Source organism: Lygodium microphyllum, chromosome 13 (assembly GCF_053477565.2).
Source record: "Lygodium microphyllum isolate KBCC chromosome 13, Lygodium_microphyllum_v1.1.10, whole genome shotgun sequence".
Classification (NCBI taxonomy): domain Eukaryota; kingdom Viridiplantae; phylum Streptophyta; class Polypodiopsida; order Schizaeales; family Lygodiaceae; genus Lygodium; species Lygodium microphyllum.
Genome location: NC_141147.1, coordinates 71,002,638 through 71,020,206, shown reverse-complemented (window position 1 = coordinate 71,020,206; position 17,569 = coordinate 71,002,638). Strand labels below are relative to the sequence as shown.

Here is a 17,569-nt window from a genome sequence, read left to right as displayed (position 1 = left end):
TTATTTTGTTCTTGGGGACCTTCTGACGCTCACTACGCGGGCATACGACGACCGATCTGTGCACCAAATTGCTCTATTGTCTAGAGGTATGGGATCACTTATCTCTTGGATGTCATGGACTCAGGGATGCTCGACTCTTCTTGTGAGGAGGTTCTCATCACTTGTTGCACAGCTCGCTTTCTGATTGGGCATTGGGTGAGATGTCATGATTTCTCACCCTGTTTCTTTTCCTTTGTTTTGTTTTTTCACTCCTTGGCCCATTGGCCTTTTAGTGGGAGGTTGTTGGGGTAAAAGGCCCTTAGGCCTGCCTGTGTACAGTGACCGCCCATATTCTTTATTCATATATATATGAAAGTGCAATAAGGCTGTCATAACATTGTTGACAGCACCTACATTGTGTGTGCTCTTCTCTCCCGCGTCTCCTACATTCCTTTCGAAATCAAGCTCATCAAATCTCGTCCCAATCTTAGAAAATCAAGCAGAGGGTGTTAATGACTCTGCCCAAGAGGTCAAAGCCTTCTCTAATATACCACTTGTTGAATTTAGGATTATAGGAATGCAAGTAAAGAGCTAGGAGAATAGGAAGCTTAAGAGAGCACAACTCAAAGTGTATTGAGAGGTGTGGAAGACGAAGATTTACAAGACTAAGTATGCCCTAAAGTGAATAGGCATATATACAAGGATGGGGGAAAAGAACCTCCTAAAGAGGGAAAAAAGTACCCTAGTGGTCTTAAGTGTGTTCAAACATATCATTACCGAAATATGTTAACAACATCTTCTTAGACTCTACATTCAATGATTTAGGAACTAAAGTTATGATCTTTGAAACAATGGCATGCATGTGCAAAATACTTGTGTCTAAATGTCACTAATGTTTTGTCCAAAATTGCACACACTGTAAATTACAACAAATGAGAACGTTGAACATATAGAATATGCAATCCTAGGGATGGTACTGTATGAGGCATAATCATACTACAACCACATGTAACAAACTTGGTATGGGGAGGATAATCTACTAGAGATGGCACCACATGATGAATCATCATAGTGCATTTGTCATATAAAACACATTAATTCACATATGTCACCAGAATATTCTTTGTTGTCTCATATCATCATATAGAATATATATTCAACAACTACTCACAATGATTCATTGTCACAAAACCTACATAATCGCTAAATAGTTTGTAATAAACTTAAAACATCATACATAGAAAGATTGAAGGAGATTCAAGGCCCAATACATTGTCATGTCTATAGCAAGGAGTTTACTGTATTATCTCTCTTCCCCTTAGGGTTTAGTTCTTATTTTGTACGTGTGTGAGGGGGAACACACACACACACACACACACACACACATAGAGCTAGCCTCTCTCTATCACCTCACATAACATACTTTGAAATAAATCTGGGAAGCCAATGAGAGTATAATAACGAGGAGTGTATTGAACTATGCTTATAGAGTTACCTTCATCTTTTCTTCCTCGTATGTTGTTGGAATATGAAGTTTCCTTATTCATCCAAAAAGTGGAAAGCCCCAAGTGTACCACTAACAAATTAACAAAAAGTCCGAATTCTTTTTTGATATGCATTGCTTAGTGACATCTCTTTGAGAGAGAGAGAGAGAGAGAGAGAGAGAGAGAGAGAGAGAGAGAGAGATTTATTTGCTTGTGCGGTGGCATAATAGCAAAGAGAGGGAGAGAGAGAGAGGGGGGGGGGGGGGGAGGGGGGAGGGACTCAAAGTGATGTCACATGTAGACCTACTAGAACTTTTAGATGTCAAATAAGCCGAGTTTGTGTGGGGTGACATGCCCTTTTTCTTCTTACTTACCATAATTATAGTCACCTTTACTTTGAAATGCAAGTATATATTATACATGTGACATGACCCTCAAGGTGAGAGATCACTTGATCATATAATGATATCCATGGTGGTGGCATTAAAGAGAGAGAGAGAGAGAGAGAGCACTATTTTTTGGCTTGCTATTTAGAGAGAGTTTTCTTCTCGCCAAGTAGGAATTTGTATAATGTCTTTTAAATTTTTAAAAAAATCTTTGGCTTGGGATTATTGTACACATGCCACATAGGGTTGGTCCTAGGTTTAGGATCTATCAATTATAATATAATAAATTTGTAAATCTTTGCTTGGGAGAAATCTACACATGCTATATAGGGTCGGTCCTAGGTTGAGGATTTCCATCCATTATAAGATAATATAGATATGCATAGTATTTATTTTCCCCAAATTGAATTGAATTGGGACATCTAGTCGCGTTTGTTTTGCGTCAAACGTAAGTATGACGCCAAAGAGGTGGACAAAGGTGGTGAGTTCACCAGACAAACAACGGTTTTCCTAGGAACCCACACTCCGTCCACGGAAGGAGCTTCATACGAATTTCGTCTCATGCGCGCGTTCTCTCTCTCTCTCTCTCTCTCTCTCTCTGTATGTGTGTGTCTCTGAGCATCTTAGGTAATTTGGAACCAAGGTATGGCATCTATAGGTGAGTACGAGGAAGATGCACAGCGGAGCTTCTGCTTCAACAACGCTGCCAAGGCAACTGACCGCAGGGTAGACGAAGCACACATATCCCGGCTTGAACACATACTGGGAGGTACCTCTTTTCGTTCGCTGTTTTTATTGCTTGCCCTGCCTTTTCTTTTTCTGATTGTCTTGTGCCGGAAAGATTGTGCTTGTAGAAGACAGGTTTTCTCTGGTGTTCCTCGTGTCACGAACGGCAATACATTTTAGGGATAAGGGGATCACTAAGGTTAGGTTTAGTCCTTATCTTTTTATTAGATCCTTGTGAACGATGTCGAGGTAATCATATTCTAGCTTTGCCTATTTCTAGTCTAGGCAGCACTTACATAGAACTGGAACTATTGTCTGGGGTACCCAGGAGTGGTCATTGTTTGAGGCATGCATAAACTGAGGCATTATTGAGTCATGCACGTATGGCTTTAATTGGAATTATCAGAAGTTTCAGCTCGTTGTAACCAATGTTAGCAGCATTTTCCTTGTCTTGATTGGGAATGGATGCAAGTTCTGTATGTATTGAATGCTGATATGAGGACAATGCTTTAGAATGGCTGATGACATGGTGAAACACGATCTTGATTTGAAAGGGGATCTTTTTAAAGTAGCTTGCCTTCAATGTTGAGCATTGCCCATTGATTTTTGAAACGTGCCACTTCAAACCCTTGCATTTGCTACAGTACAGTAGGGGTACATATTTTGGATGTGTCAGAGCTTGCAGTGTGAACAGGGTCTTGTACTTGGTTAATTATCCATCACATTTCTTTGAACAAGGGTGATTATCCTTGGAGTGTCTGTCTGCCAACTTCATTCTTTTTTTGCATTGTGGATGGTACTTTGTTAAGCAAGGATAAATTAGGCTAAAAGAAATGCTAATATATCACACATGTACACTCACATTTATTGCATAAAAAACAGCCCCAAAAAGGGCCAAATTAAATTCTCTCTTAATTTTGAGTCTGGTAGGACAAATGCCCACCCAAACTCTATAAAAGGGGGCCAAGGGGAGGTGCCATCTTCATTCCTCATCATTCATCTTCAGTACCACATTTGGCATCATTGTCCAGCCTGCTCCATGCCAGCCTTCTACCTTACTACAGTTGCTCTTGCTGCTGCTGACTATGATCACTGCAGCCCCTGGTGTCATCTTCAACATCATCACAACTTGACCTATTATCCATGTGTGCAACTACCTGATACCATGACAGCCTTTGCTTCAGCCATGACTGCTCTAGATTTGAGCATTGCCATTATTGCGCCAAAATGCAGCTGGTAGCTATCTAAACACAGCCTTTGCCTCTTGTTGGCACCTATTGCTGCTGCAATTACACCAGATTTCTGTGACTGCTGCTGTTGCTATTATCACTATCCTGTTTCTATAAATGCAGCACCTTGCTCCCTGGTGACTGCTCCTTGCTACTCATGTGGCCACAAAAGCTTGCCACACAGTTTCCTACAGGCAAAACACAGCCTTTGGTACCAAAAATGAAGATTGTGCTTGCAGGACTGTGGCTGCCAGTCAAAATGCAGATTTCCTTGATCATCAATATTTAAAGTGCAGATCTATCTTGCAGTCCAGTACCCTTACCATAGAAACAGGGAATGGCCATTTTGGCCTATAGGAACGGTCTAATGCATTCCAGATCATCTCAGGATGTGAAAAGGACAGGAAATGTTCCCTCCCGTTGCTGTCCTGTTCCTGCCCATTCCAGCCTGTTCCTTGTGTTCTAGTTGCTGTTGGGGTATGCATTTTAAGGGACATTGCAGGTATGTTGGAGTCATCGTTAGAAGCAGGTACCATTTTTGTGTCATGAAGATGTGGACTTAAGGAGCTTCAATATTTGGAATGAAAAGAGGTTTTTGAAGTGTAGATGTATGTATATTGAAGCTAGGGCATGAGAACCAGTGCTCAAAGGTTGTAAGGAGGCAAGAGTTTTTGAAAGAAAATTTTGAAGTGCAGGTGTACGTGTATTGAGGCTAGGGCATGAGAGCCACTACTCAAAGATTTTATGGACAAGAGTTCCCAATCTCAGGAATCACTCTTTTTGAAGGTTTTATGTGTTTCCCTATCCCTCATTCCATTCATTACCAGCCAGCTATCATGATCTCCATGTGGAGATATGCTAGGGTTTGCATTGAGAAAACACGGAATGCAGAAACATGACTAAAACTCAATAACTTAGACAAAAATACAAAATGCAAAATGTAAAACACACAAAAAATGCAAAAGAGTAAAAGCTAATAAGAATGAATGAATGCTGAATGTAAATGAGTGAATGTACACAATGCTCAAGGGTAGAATAATCCAATAGCTGATGACTCTCGAGGGAGTGGACTGAGGGAGGTGTCAATGTGTGTCCTCCAGTAAAGATGGATCTTGAGTGCAGGAACCACTAGGCGAACCAAAGGATGATGTAGAAAAGTGCTGAAAACTCAAAAATGACTTGCGGCAAATCATGACCAGTAGTCACATAAAAGTTTGCTAATAAACATGTTTTGGGGCTGTTTTAAAGAGCTAATCAGTTTCTAATGCATTTTTAAGCTCAACATGTGTCATATTCTGAGTAGATCCGAAAACATTTCAAGTAGCCTTAGGAAGTCATTAGCTATTGCAAATGTAGATAGTGAAGTCCAGACAGGCTGAATCTGGCTATATGCACCAGGGCGGCCTGCACAGGGTTGAAAATGCAAAGTGTCACCAACTGTTGCCAGAAACTCATCGGATGCATCCCAAACTCTTGTTTCTCAACAGTGCTGACTACACAACCATAGTAAAGCATAAACCGAGCCAAAACCATGGCTGAATTGTCAATGGCATTCAGTACACATGCTGCTGTCCATAAAACCAGCTGAATATCACTGAAACTAATGATCATACACTGAAAAGCAGCACTTGATAATCAGTCTCTCATGATCATAACTTGATGCAAATGTACAATTTCAGAGCTGCAGTGAAAACCATACCCATCTGCATACATACCATAGTGACTAGCACATTGAATAGTGACCTCATGGCAGACATACTATCAGCACAGTACCTTGGATGCATGTTGCATACATCCGAGATCCACTATACACGAGAGCAGTCCATTCCTGGAGGAGTGGAAGTGCTACCTCCCCCTTGAGTATTAGGTGGTACTCTGGACCCTTGCCTTGCTGAACCTGAAAGAGCCCGATCCAAAGTCGGCTCTAACTGAAAGGCATTAAGGTAAAGCTGCAACAACTGAGGATGGTCTGCCAAGTCATCCTCTTTCATCCATTTTGCATCCATTGGTGAATAGTTTTGAAACTTCACCAAATATCTTTTGGAAACTTTACCTCTGATCTTCCTTTCCTTATGTGCCAAAATCTGCTCGGGTACTAAGATCTCATCTAGTTTCTCAACCTCTGGCTGAATTTCAACAGATACATCCTTAGGCACATCAGCATAAAAAGGCCTCAACAAGCTCACGTGAAAGGCTAGTGTATCCGCTAGTGTAGAGGCAATTTCCACGATAGCCAACATTAAATGGAGCATTTGCATGACCAACACTTATTCCTTGAGCCCCAAAAGCATGACGGGGTACTGATGCTTGCCCATATGCATGATTTTGCACACCAGGCATCATACCGATGCCGCCATACATCGGATTATGCATTCCATGAGCCATATCCGAGTACATTGGGTTATGCAAGCCATGCATTGGTTGCTGGAAGTTATGGGGAGGTGTGCCATACATTCCCACGTTTGGTCGCTCACCCACCATAGCATGAAAAATTGTGCTACCACCAAAGTAAGCTACTTGCCCCAAATTCTTATGCAAACCTTGCTGTCCAAAAACCATAGGATTAGCATTTACATCATGAACTTGCATATGCATTTCTTGCCCAATTGGCACCAACTGCTTTTCACCACGAGCATCTTGAGAAGGCTTTGGCTTGTTCTTTGGTGCATCGTGCTGTCCCGAAGTTCTAGAAGAGGATTTTCTCTTCTTGCCCTTGTTATCCTTCGTAGGAGTGTTCAAAAACCGAGTAAACTGAGGATCTTTTACCAATTCAGTAAAGATATTGGTTGCTGCCCTCATTCGATTCTTGAATGCATCATCGAATTCCATTTCCCCTTGTTGATCATCATCCTCTTTCTGCATTGAGGGTTCAACATCTGGGCCTTCAGCCACATTTTCAGCATGTTGTCCATGATTCGTGCCTTGTCCAAGATCAGGCATTGCATTTACTTCTTTTACATGTGAATGTGCATCATGAGAGGCATCATTACTACTTGATTGCATCCCACTGTATGAAGACATCTTGCTATAATTTCTCAGCTGAGCACAAAGATCAACACTAGCACAAAGCTTTGGCTTGCAATTAGGTGTCTCGGGCCCACCAAATCAAGAGATTTGATGTATCCCGATAATGGAACCATGAAACCAGCCTTCCTTCTTGGAATGGGTGGTGATAACCTGATTTAAGAGTTAATTATAGCAATAAATAAATGCACATAAAATGAAAAACACACTTTACCATAACATTCTTGGATAGTAGACTCCCTGTTGGCCCCAAAACTGGCGCCCCTTGCGGTATTTCTTTAGTTTCATTCAATTGGAAGGAGTACAACTTGAGATTCTTCAATCTCCTCTTGCTAACCAATTGCTCTTGCTGTCATAAATAACCAGCAAGTCTTTTGGGTCATTTGCCCCATGATTCACCCAGGACTTCTTTTCCCATTTGACCCTTGGCTGGCCAAATGCTGTCCCAAATCAATTCGGGATGGGCTGGCTCTTGAAATCCCTTGATAATCTTTAATTATCAGTTGCTGATTTCAATCCCTTGAGCCTTCAATCTCTGGCACGGATCCCAAGGTCGTTGCTAAACCCTAATTTCTGCTGTAAATTAGGGTTTACTGCAGAAATTACAAATCAGCCCACCAAAAATGGCTGAGATCTCCTCAGAATGGCTAAGAATTGTTGAGAATGGCTGAGCATAGATTGAAGGAGATGAGAGAATGCTGTAGAGAGAGAAAATTTTGAGATTTGTCGCGAAGAACTGATCAAAATCAGCTGCTGCCCCACAGTACCAACCCCAAATGGATGCACCAACAATAATAAGAGCATAAGAGATTGTGATCTTCAGGAGAAAGTGCATCAGCAGCAATTGCCAGCTTCCCAAGGTCAAGAATATGCAATCTCTATTACCAAAATGGTCTCCAATGGTTGGGAATTGGTCCCAAAAGCTAGCAGCAACAGTCCAACACCTCTTTCCAACAGCTCCAAAATGAAAAAAACGAGATTTTCCTCTCCCTTCAGCCCTATTTAGCCTTTCCTTTACTTGCATGGGAAAGTTTTGCCAAGTGGCAGCTTTCTTAATTCATTTTCAGCAATTTTCAGCCATTTAATTAATTTTCAGAATTAATTAATTCTGAAAATTAATTCAGCCCTTAATCCATGCCCAGAAAATTGACCTTGCCCATCCAAAAATTAATTGGCTGGGCCGTTTGCAACCCAAAGTGGTCCCATGCATTAATTGACCCTTGGACAAGCATTAATCCATTAATTAATGCCTAGTCCCTAGTGTCACCACTGATACTTAATGGCCCATTAATGGTCCTAGGGGCAAACTGACACCAAAATTCACCTAGAGTCTAAAAAGTGTAACTTGTTATAACTTTTGCCTTTGACACCCATCTTTTTCACAAGGTCCTTCGGCCTTTAACTGTGAAAAAGTAGCTTGCACCTCACGTGTGCATCTTTTAATTGTACATTTGATTAATCCTTTAATCAAATGTCAATTAAACATAAGCAAAGTATCAAATTTTCATGTCCTCGCGACAATAGCTAAGGGTTTCAAGCAAGAATATGGTGTTGATTTCAATTAAGCCTTTTTTGTTGTGGTCAAATGATGACCCTACGCTTGGTACTAGCATTGGTTGCTCAGTTAGATATGGACCTTTATCAAATGGATGTAAAGATGGCTTTTTTACATGGAGACTTGCATGATGAGATCTATATGTAGCAGCCTAAGGGCTTTGAAAAAAAAAGATAGGGAACACCTAATATGCAAGTTGAGAAATAGCTTTTATAGCCTTAAGCAGATATCTAGGGAATGGTACCACAAGTTTGATGCTTTGCATATATAGGGATATAGTGTAGTGCTATAGATCTGTGTTTATACATGAAAAAGACCCGTGATGGTAGCCTTATGATTTTGGTATTCTGTGTGGACGATATGCTTATTGTTGGGAGAGCTCACAATGAGGTGGATGCCTTGAAAACTCAGCTCAAGAAGAGCTTTGAGATGAAGGACATGAAACATGCCTCGCATATTCTTAGGATGTGCATCATGCGCGATCACTCTAAGGGGCTCCTTTATTTGTCACACAGGAGTATATCCAGAAAGTCCTTGAGTAGTTTCATATGCAGCGTACTAAGCCTATTGGTTGTCCTCTACCTTCTCATGTGAAGGTTAGTTAGGCTGATTGTTAGAGATGGCCAAGATCCCTTATGCATCTGTTGTGGGTAGTTTGATGTATGCCATGATAGCCACTTGTCTTGATATAGCATTTGCAGTGGGAGTTGTGGCACGCTATATTACTACACTTGGTAGATGGTATTAGGGTGCCGTCAAGGCTATCATGAGATACCTGAATGGCACAACAACTATGTGCATATGTTATAGTGGCCAAGATACAGAAGTTGTGGGCTACACTGACTCTGGCTATACAGGATATGTAGATAGTAGGAAGTTCACCTCTGGCTATGTCTTCACCTTTGCTGGAGGTGCTGTTTCTTGGATGACTAGGGTGAAGAAATGCACGGCTCTCTCTACTACCGAGGACGAGTATGTTGTAGCCATTGAGGCTTGCAAGGAGACTTTTTGGTCAGGCCGTTTGGTGGTTGGCAGACCTTAGTATTACTGATATGGTCTCTACATTGCATTCGGATTCTATGAGTGCTATCCAGTTAGCCAAGAATCTGGTCCTCCATGCGAAAATGAAACAGATTGAGGTGTATTATCACTTCATTAGAGAGGTCGTTGAGGATAGGTTTGTTGACCTTGTCAAAATCTCAACTGACCAAAACTTGTAGATGTGTTCATAAAAAGTCTCTCAGCGGAGTGCTTTGCCTTTCTTAGGAAGTTGATGGGCGTTGGATGAGATGACGTCCTTCCTCATCCTGTTGTACTTATATACATTTGTATTTTGTCACTTTTTTCTTATTCTCTTTTCACTAAGAACAAATTTGTCTTTAAGTGGGAGGCTGTTGGAGATAAAGGCGCATGTGCCTAGCTATCCATGTATTACTACATTGACAGTACCTGCACACCTGTATATTGTAGGTGGCAGGTGCCCATTATTGTCACTTCATTTTTTATTCTTTTACTGACATTTGAATAAAGGGAAGGCCGGTCACACATTGTGACTATTAGAGTTTCCACATCTTGTCTCTCTCTCTCTCTCTCTCTCTCTCTCTCTCTCTCGCTCGCCCTTGCTCCTTCCACCATAGCTCTTGCTTCCACTTGTGTGCTCACTGCTCTCACTTCGGGCTCACTCCCTTTAGTTGATTCGTTAGATGTAGTCATGAAGAACAACATAGCAGTTAACTAGATATGCTTAGGGTTGAGATGCAAGGTCAAAGTGTTAGAGTTGAGAGTGAAATTTGAGCATAAGACTATGTATTAACTCGACTATGGCAATGGCATTTTTACTCTTTCAAGAGTGAACTGCCTCATATGAGGACTAGCGGAGGGTTTCTATCCCTGAATGAGTTCTCACAAGCCTTGAGAATCCAAGACATGCCTCATCAAATTGGACCAAGTGATAAAGTTAGACTTGTTGAAACAAGTCTTATCCATAAATACATGCTTGGCTAATGCAAATGGATGGATGGCCCAAGGACGATAGGTGCATGGCATAGGATAGAAAGGTGGATAACTAGATGCTACGTGGGGCGTCAAAGTGCTTGACATGGTGACTCTAGAGGTGTGCCCTAAATGAGGTGATTAACTTGTGGATGGTTCATATGTTGAAAAGGTGTAGAATGGCCTACTAGGTATTGTCATGTTGATAAGTTGTGTAACCACCTACGAGATGGGAGAATAGGGTAGGTCTTGATACGGGGAGTGGGATACCCATGCATGTAGGTCCCCATGAACGGTTGGCTTGGGGGATAAACCCACTGGTGTCATTTTGACTTTGAAAAACAAAACTTGAAGAGGGAAAATTTGCATCTTTCTTATATGCACCTCTTCTTGTGTTTACATATAGAAATTGGTCCTTTTGGGACTCATTCCATAGTCCATAAAATGAAATCTATCCTCCTCATAACCTATTCCAAAATCTTGTGTGAATGTGGAAGCAAAATAAGAAGGTTCAGAAGTAGAAACTTGTGTACCTTGCACTAGATTGGACGTATTAGGTTGGAAGAATGGAATATACTCCTGATCTCTTTTTCCAAAATCTATCCTCCGCATAACCTATTCAAAATCTTGTGTGAATGTGAAAGCAAAAGAAGAAGGGTCAGAAGTAGAAGCTTGTGTACCTTGCACTAGATTGGATGTATTAGGTTGGAAGAATGGAAAATACTCCTAGTCTCTTTCTCCAAAAGGGGGCCCCATCCCTTATGGAGGCCATTATTACCTTCAATACTTAGTCATCTTCCCTTTGTGAACTTGTTTTTGATGAGGAGCTTTTCGATCAGGGGCCAAGCTTTTTTCAAAGAGTACCTAGCTCTAATACCAGGTAAAGAAGTAGTCGTGTACAGATAGCAAACACAATTGTAGGACAAAGCACAAACTAATAAGAACACAGTTAGGGTTAGGGTAACTCAAGGACATTGAATATTAAAGAAGATAATGAATGAATGAATGTTGAATATATGTACAATGCTCAATGTAGCATACACACCATGCAAAGGTGAAATATTGACCCTGAACTCCCTATCTCAAGGACCGGAGTCCGGGGTAGAGAGTATAAGCTGGAGAGTGGATCGTACTCTAACGGATTCCGAAATGTAGCAGGCAGCCTGCGTGAATGTCGAGCTGGATCAATGTCAGATGGGGCCATCAGGTGAAGAATCAGTAAATGCAGGCTAGAATGATTACTGGCAGTCTACCAATGGCTGAAACTGCAAAACGCAGGCTGCAGTGACAGATGGCAGCACAAGTGGCAGCTGGAACAGAAAAATGCAGGTTTAGGAGTCCATGTGGCAGGATGACGATAGCTGGGAGGTCCCAAACAGGAGTAGTAGATCATGTATAGGCAATAAACTTAGGTTGAATCAGGTTGCTTGTTGATGTGGAGGGCTGGACAGTAGGTACCAACATCAAACAGCAATGGGCAGCAACTTGAACTGAGATATCCTCTACGTGGGGTGTGGACAATAGAGTTATGGCACCAACAATTTGCAAAAATGAGGATAGGGTCGAGTGGTGGACAGTTTGTTCATTTAAAGATGGATGGGTTTTCCCAAATTATGGTTTGGCTTATGGGACACAGACACTCTCTAGGATTACGTTTCTTTTAAATAAAAGTTTGGCAATTTTGTTTGTCTTTACCACCTTTTTGTCAGAGATCATAGCCTGTTTTCAGGCAGCAGCTGCACAGTCCAGCTGCACAGTCGGACTGTGCAGTCGGACTGCCACGTGGCAGTCCGACTGCCTGCAGCCGATTTTTATCAGGCTGCGCCCTATTTTGGCGCCCCATTCCAGGCAGTTTTTCACCTATTTATTGCTGACGTTTTCAGCAGTCTGGTGATCATTCTCTGTCGCAGATTACAGACCGGTGCTGTGCAGATCTCTGTCTCTGTTCGCAGATTTCAGACAGCAGACAGTGCAAACTGCAGCAGACTTCGAGGTGGACAGCAGGTCGCATCGTCGAGGTGGAGACACGCAGTCCAGCGCACTGCGCCCGTGTATATCTTTGTATTCAGCATTCTTTATACAGCAGATCTTCAGTGTACACTGTCTCTTTCTCTCCCTTCTCTCTCTGCGTTCTCTCTCTCTCAGTCCTACGCTTCCGCACCGCTGCACTCTGACATGGTATCAGAGCAGTGTTTGAGGGCTGACTGAGCGCAGAATCAACCTGAAGAGGAGTTTCCATCGCGACACAAATTTGCGTTTTTTGCGTTTAAGGGCAGACAGGAGGGCTGCGCCTTGGAACAAGGCTGAAACGAGTGTGGGCGCATAGGAAAGGAGTACAGGTGGTGGATTTGCTGCTGTTTACTGCTGTTTGACGCGGAGAAAGTTTGAGTTTTCAACCTAAAAGTGCAGGTTTTGCTTTTTCATCGCCTCCGGCGGGTGAAGAAGCTTCGGGACGCACAAGAGCCTTAGCAGGCTGAGTTTACCCAGTCAGAGGGGGCTGCTTTTGCGTTTGAGAAGGCATTGCAGGTGAAGATGTCTACAGAGATGGACTTGGAGTTCCAGGCGATTATGGACCGGAAGGTGCCTGTCCTACCGGCTTTTCCTACAGATCAGAAGCTCGACGGCGACAACTACCGCATTTGGCGCGTTATGATGTTGGCCATACTGGAGTCCTATGATTTGGCGGAGTTGGTACAGGAAGATATTGACCGGCCTTCGGTAAGAGATGAGTCCAAACTCTCTTCCGATGCTCGTGCGGAGTTGGCCAGGGCCCAGTCTCATTGGGACAAACTGAATGCCAGGATTCGATCCTTTCTCTTTCTATCATGCACTACAGCCGTGATCGCTCACATCGAGCACTTGACGGTGGCTCGTGAGATATGGCTGGAGCTTGATCAAATGTACAATCGGATGACCCTGATGAAGAGGGTTTCTTTGGAGGTACAGATGCGGACCTTGTCCGTCAATAAGTCTTCTTCGCTAAGGGAACACATTAACAAGCTAAGGCAGCTACAGATGCAGGTTCAGAATGCGGGGAAGCCGATCTCCTCCGAAGACATGGCGATTACACTCTTGTCCCAGTTGCCGCCACGATTCGGTACATTTTACTCTGCCCTTATTGCTTCGGGGCGAGAGTCTACTCTTCGGTGGGAGGAGTTGGTTCCTATGGTCTTGGACCAAGAGGAACAGTTAAAGGGACAGAATGCTTCCAAGACGGAGGCGTTGACAGGTCAAGCCTCTCAGAAGAAGGGGAAGGACCAAAAGAAGAAGAAGGGGGATAACAAGTCCAAGAAGGACAAGGAGAAGGACAAGGACAAAGACTCCACATGCCATATTTGTGGAAAGACTGGCCATTGGAAGAAGGATTGCCCTGACAAAGACTCGAAGGACACCAAGAAGAAGGAAACCAAGGATTCTGGAGCAGTGGCTGCACCCTCATCAGCTGCATTTCTACATCTAGTTGTCATTGAGGACGCTTCACCGAATGCTTCTGATGCTGCGATGGCGGCTTCCCAATCTCGAGAGTGGATTATTGATAGTGGTGCCTCACGGCACATGACTCCTTCATCAGATGGTGTTGCCCAGCTGCGACCTTCGCGTGGGCAGGTTCTCATTGGAGACAGCTCTTCAGTTTCTATTGCAGGTCGGGGTAAGATGCAGCTTATTCCGGATGGACGAGGTGGCACCCATACTTCAGAGGTTTTGCATGTACCAGGATTAGGGTACCATCTCCTTTCAGTCCATAAGATTTGCTCTCTTGGTCTTCTGGTGGAGTTTGACAGTTCTACAGTGCGAGTCCTTGATCGTGAATCGAGGAAGGTTCTATCATCTGGATATGAGGAGAACGGCATTTACAAACTGAAGTCTTCCACTGCCCTCTCTACTCTTCTTCTTACCTCACAGTCACAGTCTGAATTATGGCATGCTAGGTTTGGTCACCTGAACTATGACTATCTTCGGAAGGCGTCACGGGGACAGCTTGTTCGAGGGTTGCCGGATATAGTGGTGAGCCAGCAGCCATGTGTCTCCTGCATACGGGGGAAGCAGCATAGAGATGCCATTCCCCACACCGCTTCGCGGCGGTCTACTTCACCGATGGAGTTAGTATCTACGGATCTATGTGGCCCTATGAGGAATGAGTCCCTGCGTGGGAGCTCGTACTTCATGCTGATCGTGGATGACTATAGCAGGATGACATGGGCCTACTTTTTGGCACTAAAATCAGAAGCTTTCTCGCACTTCAAGGATTGGCTTCTCTTTGAGGAGAACCGATCAGGCCGGAAGTTGAAGACCTTGCGATCCGACAAGGGAGGTGAATTTGTCTCTAATGAATTTGCTCGGTTTTGTGCAGATAGAGGAATTCACCAGGAGTTTGCCAATACGAATACTCCACAAGAAAATGGTATTCTTGAACGGAAGAACCGCAGTGTGATCGAGATGGCGCGCACCATGATGGAGCACCGACAGACCCCCTAGGTTCTGTGGGCCGAGGCTGTGGCTACTGCAGTCCACATTCTTAATCGATCTCCTACTTCGGCCGTGGAAGGGATGACTCCATTTGAGGCGTATTTTGGGTCGAAGCCAGATGTTTCTTACTTTCGGGTCTTTGGGTGTGATGCCTATGTTCACATTCCCAAAGCTCACCGTGACAAATTCGAAGCGGCTTCCCGCAAACAGGTATTTGTTGGCTACAGCTCCCAGTCCCAAGGCTACCGACTCTATGATCCCGTCAAGCGGGATGTATATACTAGCCGTGATGTGCGGTTTGTGGAGGTTCCGGCTTCTTCAACGGGTAAGGAGCATCCCGTTCTTGGAGATCCAGGGGAGAGTTTGGCTCCTTCTACAGTTCCACTGGAGCCTGTGCCGTTTGATTATGATTCTGTTTCTGACACAGAGTCTACTGTTCCACCGGATCCTTCTGAGGAGTTACCACTGGTGGACATTCCAGAGTCTTCTACTGATGGAGAACGACGAGGGGAGGTTCGGCCTCCTCCTTGCTGGGCCCGTGACACACTCCGTGATTCAGGGATCGAGGGGGTTCCTGAGGAGTGGGGACCGCAGGATGGTCCGCGGCGGTCACGGAGGCACCAGGCGCATTCTTCGGAGCTGTGTGTTCGTGTTCCAATTATTGTTTGATGTCCCGAGTTATGCAGGATCGAGAGCCCACCTCCGTGAAGGAGGCTTTACAGTCCGCCCCATGGAAGAAAGCTATGGAAGCTGAGTTGGAGGCTATTGAGAGGAATGGCACTTGGTCACTTGTGCCACGCCCCCCGAAGAAGAAGGTGATTGGAGTCAAGTGGGTCTTCAAGACCAAATATCTCAGTGATGGTACTTTGGATAAGCACAAGGCTCGCCTTGTTGCTAAGGGTTTTGCCCAGCGCCCAGGGATTGACTGTCATGACACCTTTACCCCTACAGCTCGTATGGCAACCATTAGAGCTGTTCTTGCTTTGGTTGGCCATAGGAGATGGCCTGTTTATCAGCTGGATGTGAAGTCGGCCTTCCTGAATGGTGATTTGAAGGAGGAGATCTACGTTGAGCAACCTCCTGGCTTTGGTTCTTCGGACGGGAAAGTCTACAGGTTGAAGAAGGCCCTGTATGGTCTCAAGCAGGCCCCGCGAGCTTGGAACGAGAAGATTGATTCGTTCCTCCAGACTCAGTTGGAATATCGGCGGTCCAAGGCCGATCCGCAGCTGTATGTTCACACTTCCGCGGATGGTTGTGTGCTGTTTGTATTATATGTTGATGATTTGATTGCCACAGGTGATGATGCACAGCAGGTCCAGGAGACAAAGTCAGCTTTACATCAGACGTTCGAGATGACGGATTTGGGGCTCCTTCATTTCTTTCTAGGCCATGAGATTTATCAGTCTCAAAGGGGGATCTTTCTCTCCCAACAGAGATATGTACAGGAGCTCTTGGTGTCTTTTGAGATGGAAGATTGTCGGGCCCTCTCTACTCCTATGGATCCGAACTGGAAGGCCACTTCCCACTCAGCTTCTCCTTTGGCGGATGCTTCCCGCTATCGACAGTTGATAGGGTCTTTGATTTGGCTTCTCAACACCAGGGTTGATCTATGTTTTGCTGTTGGGCTCTTGGCAGGGTTCATGAGTGAACCTAAGACGGTGCATTGGCAGGCTGCTCAGAGGATACTTCGGTATCTGAGGGGGACGTCTGATTTGGGGATTCATTACCCCGCACGGACAGTTGGGTCAGATCTTGTACTTGCAGGTTGGAGCGACTCGGATTGGGCCGGTGACGTGGACCACAGGCGGTCTACAACAGGTTACTGTTTTACTTTGGGTGCAGGTGTTATTTCTTGGAGTAGCAAGAAGTAGCCCACGGTAGCCCTTTCGTCTACTGAGGCGGAATATCGGGCCGCATCTTCCACCACATGCGAGGTTGTGTGGCTTCGGAGATTGTTGGAGGAGCTTGGGTGCCCCCAGACTCGTCCTACATTGCTGCGATGTGACAATGAGAGTTGCATTGCCTTGGCAAGGAACCCTGTTTTTCATGCCCGGACGAAGCACATTGAGATCCAGTACCACTTCATCCGAGAAAAGCTTTTGGATGAGACCATCACTGTAGAGTATTGCAAGACGGAGGATAATCTTGCGGATTTGTTTACGAAGGCGCTTCCTCAGGCTCTACTTCGGCAACATTCCAGATCCCTCAGGCTTCTGCCCTGTCCAGGCTCTGAGAGGGGGTGTCAGAGATCATAGCCTGTTTTCAGGCAGCAGCTGCACAGTCCAGCTGCACAGTTGGACAGTCGGACTGCCACGTGGCAGTCCGACTGCCTGCAGCCGATTTTTATCAGGCTGCGCCCTATTTTGGCGCCCCACTCCAGGCAGTTTTTCACCTATTTATTGCTGACGTTTTCAGCAGTCTGGTGATCATTCTCTGTCGCAGATTACAGACCGGTGCTGTGCAGATCTCTGTCTCTGTTCGCAGATTTCAGACAGCAGACAGTGCAGACTGCAGCAGACTTCGAGGTGGACAGCAGGTCGCATCGTCGAGGTGGAGACACGCAGTCCAGCGCACTGCGCCCGTGTATATCTTTGTATTCAGCATTCTTTATACAGCAGATCTTCAGTGTACACTGTCTCTTTCTCTCCCTTCTCTCTCTGCGTTCTCTCTCTCTCAGTCCTACGCTTCCGCACCGCTGTCGCAGCAGCTGCACAGTCCAGCTGCACA

The 17,569-nt window shown here is 44.6% G+C and overlaps 1 protein-coding gene across 1 annotated transcript in view; it reads left to right on the top strand.

Moving 5' to 3' along the window:
* Positions 1-2,311: 2,311 nt before the first annotated feature.
* Positions 2,312-17,569, top strand: part of LOC148026748 (uncharacterized) — a 110,432-nt gene continuing 95,174 nt past the window's right edge. Inside the window, exon 1 of the mRNA XM_087691244.1 lies at positions 2,312-2,618. Within this exon, the coding sequence (XP_087547370.1) occupies positions 2,495-2,618 (124 nt within the window). The 5' untranslated portion in view covers positions 2,312-2,494. The remainder of the gene's footprint in view (positions 2,619-17,569) is intronic.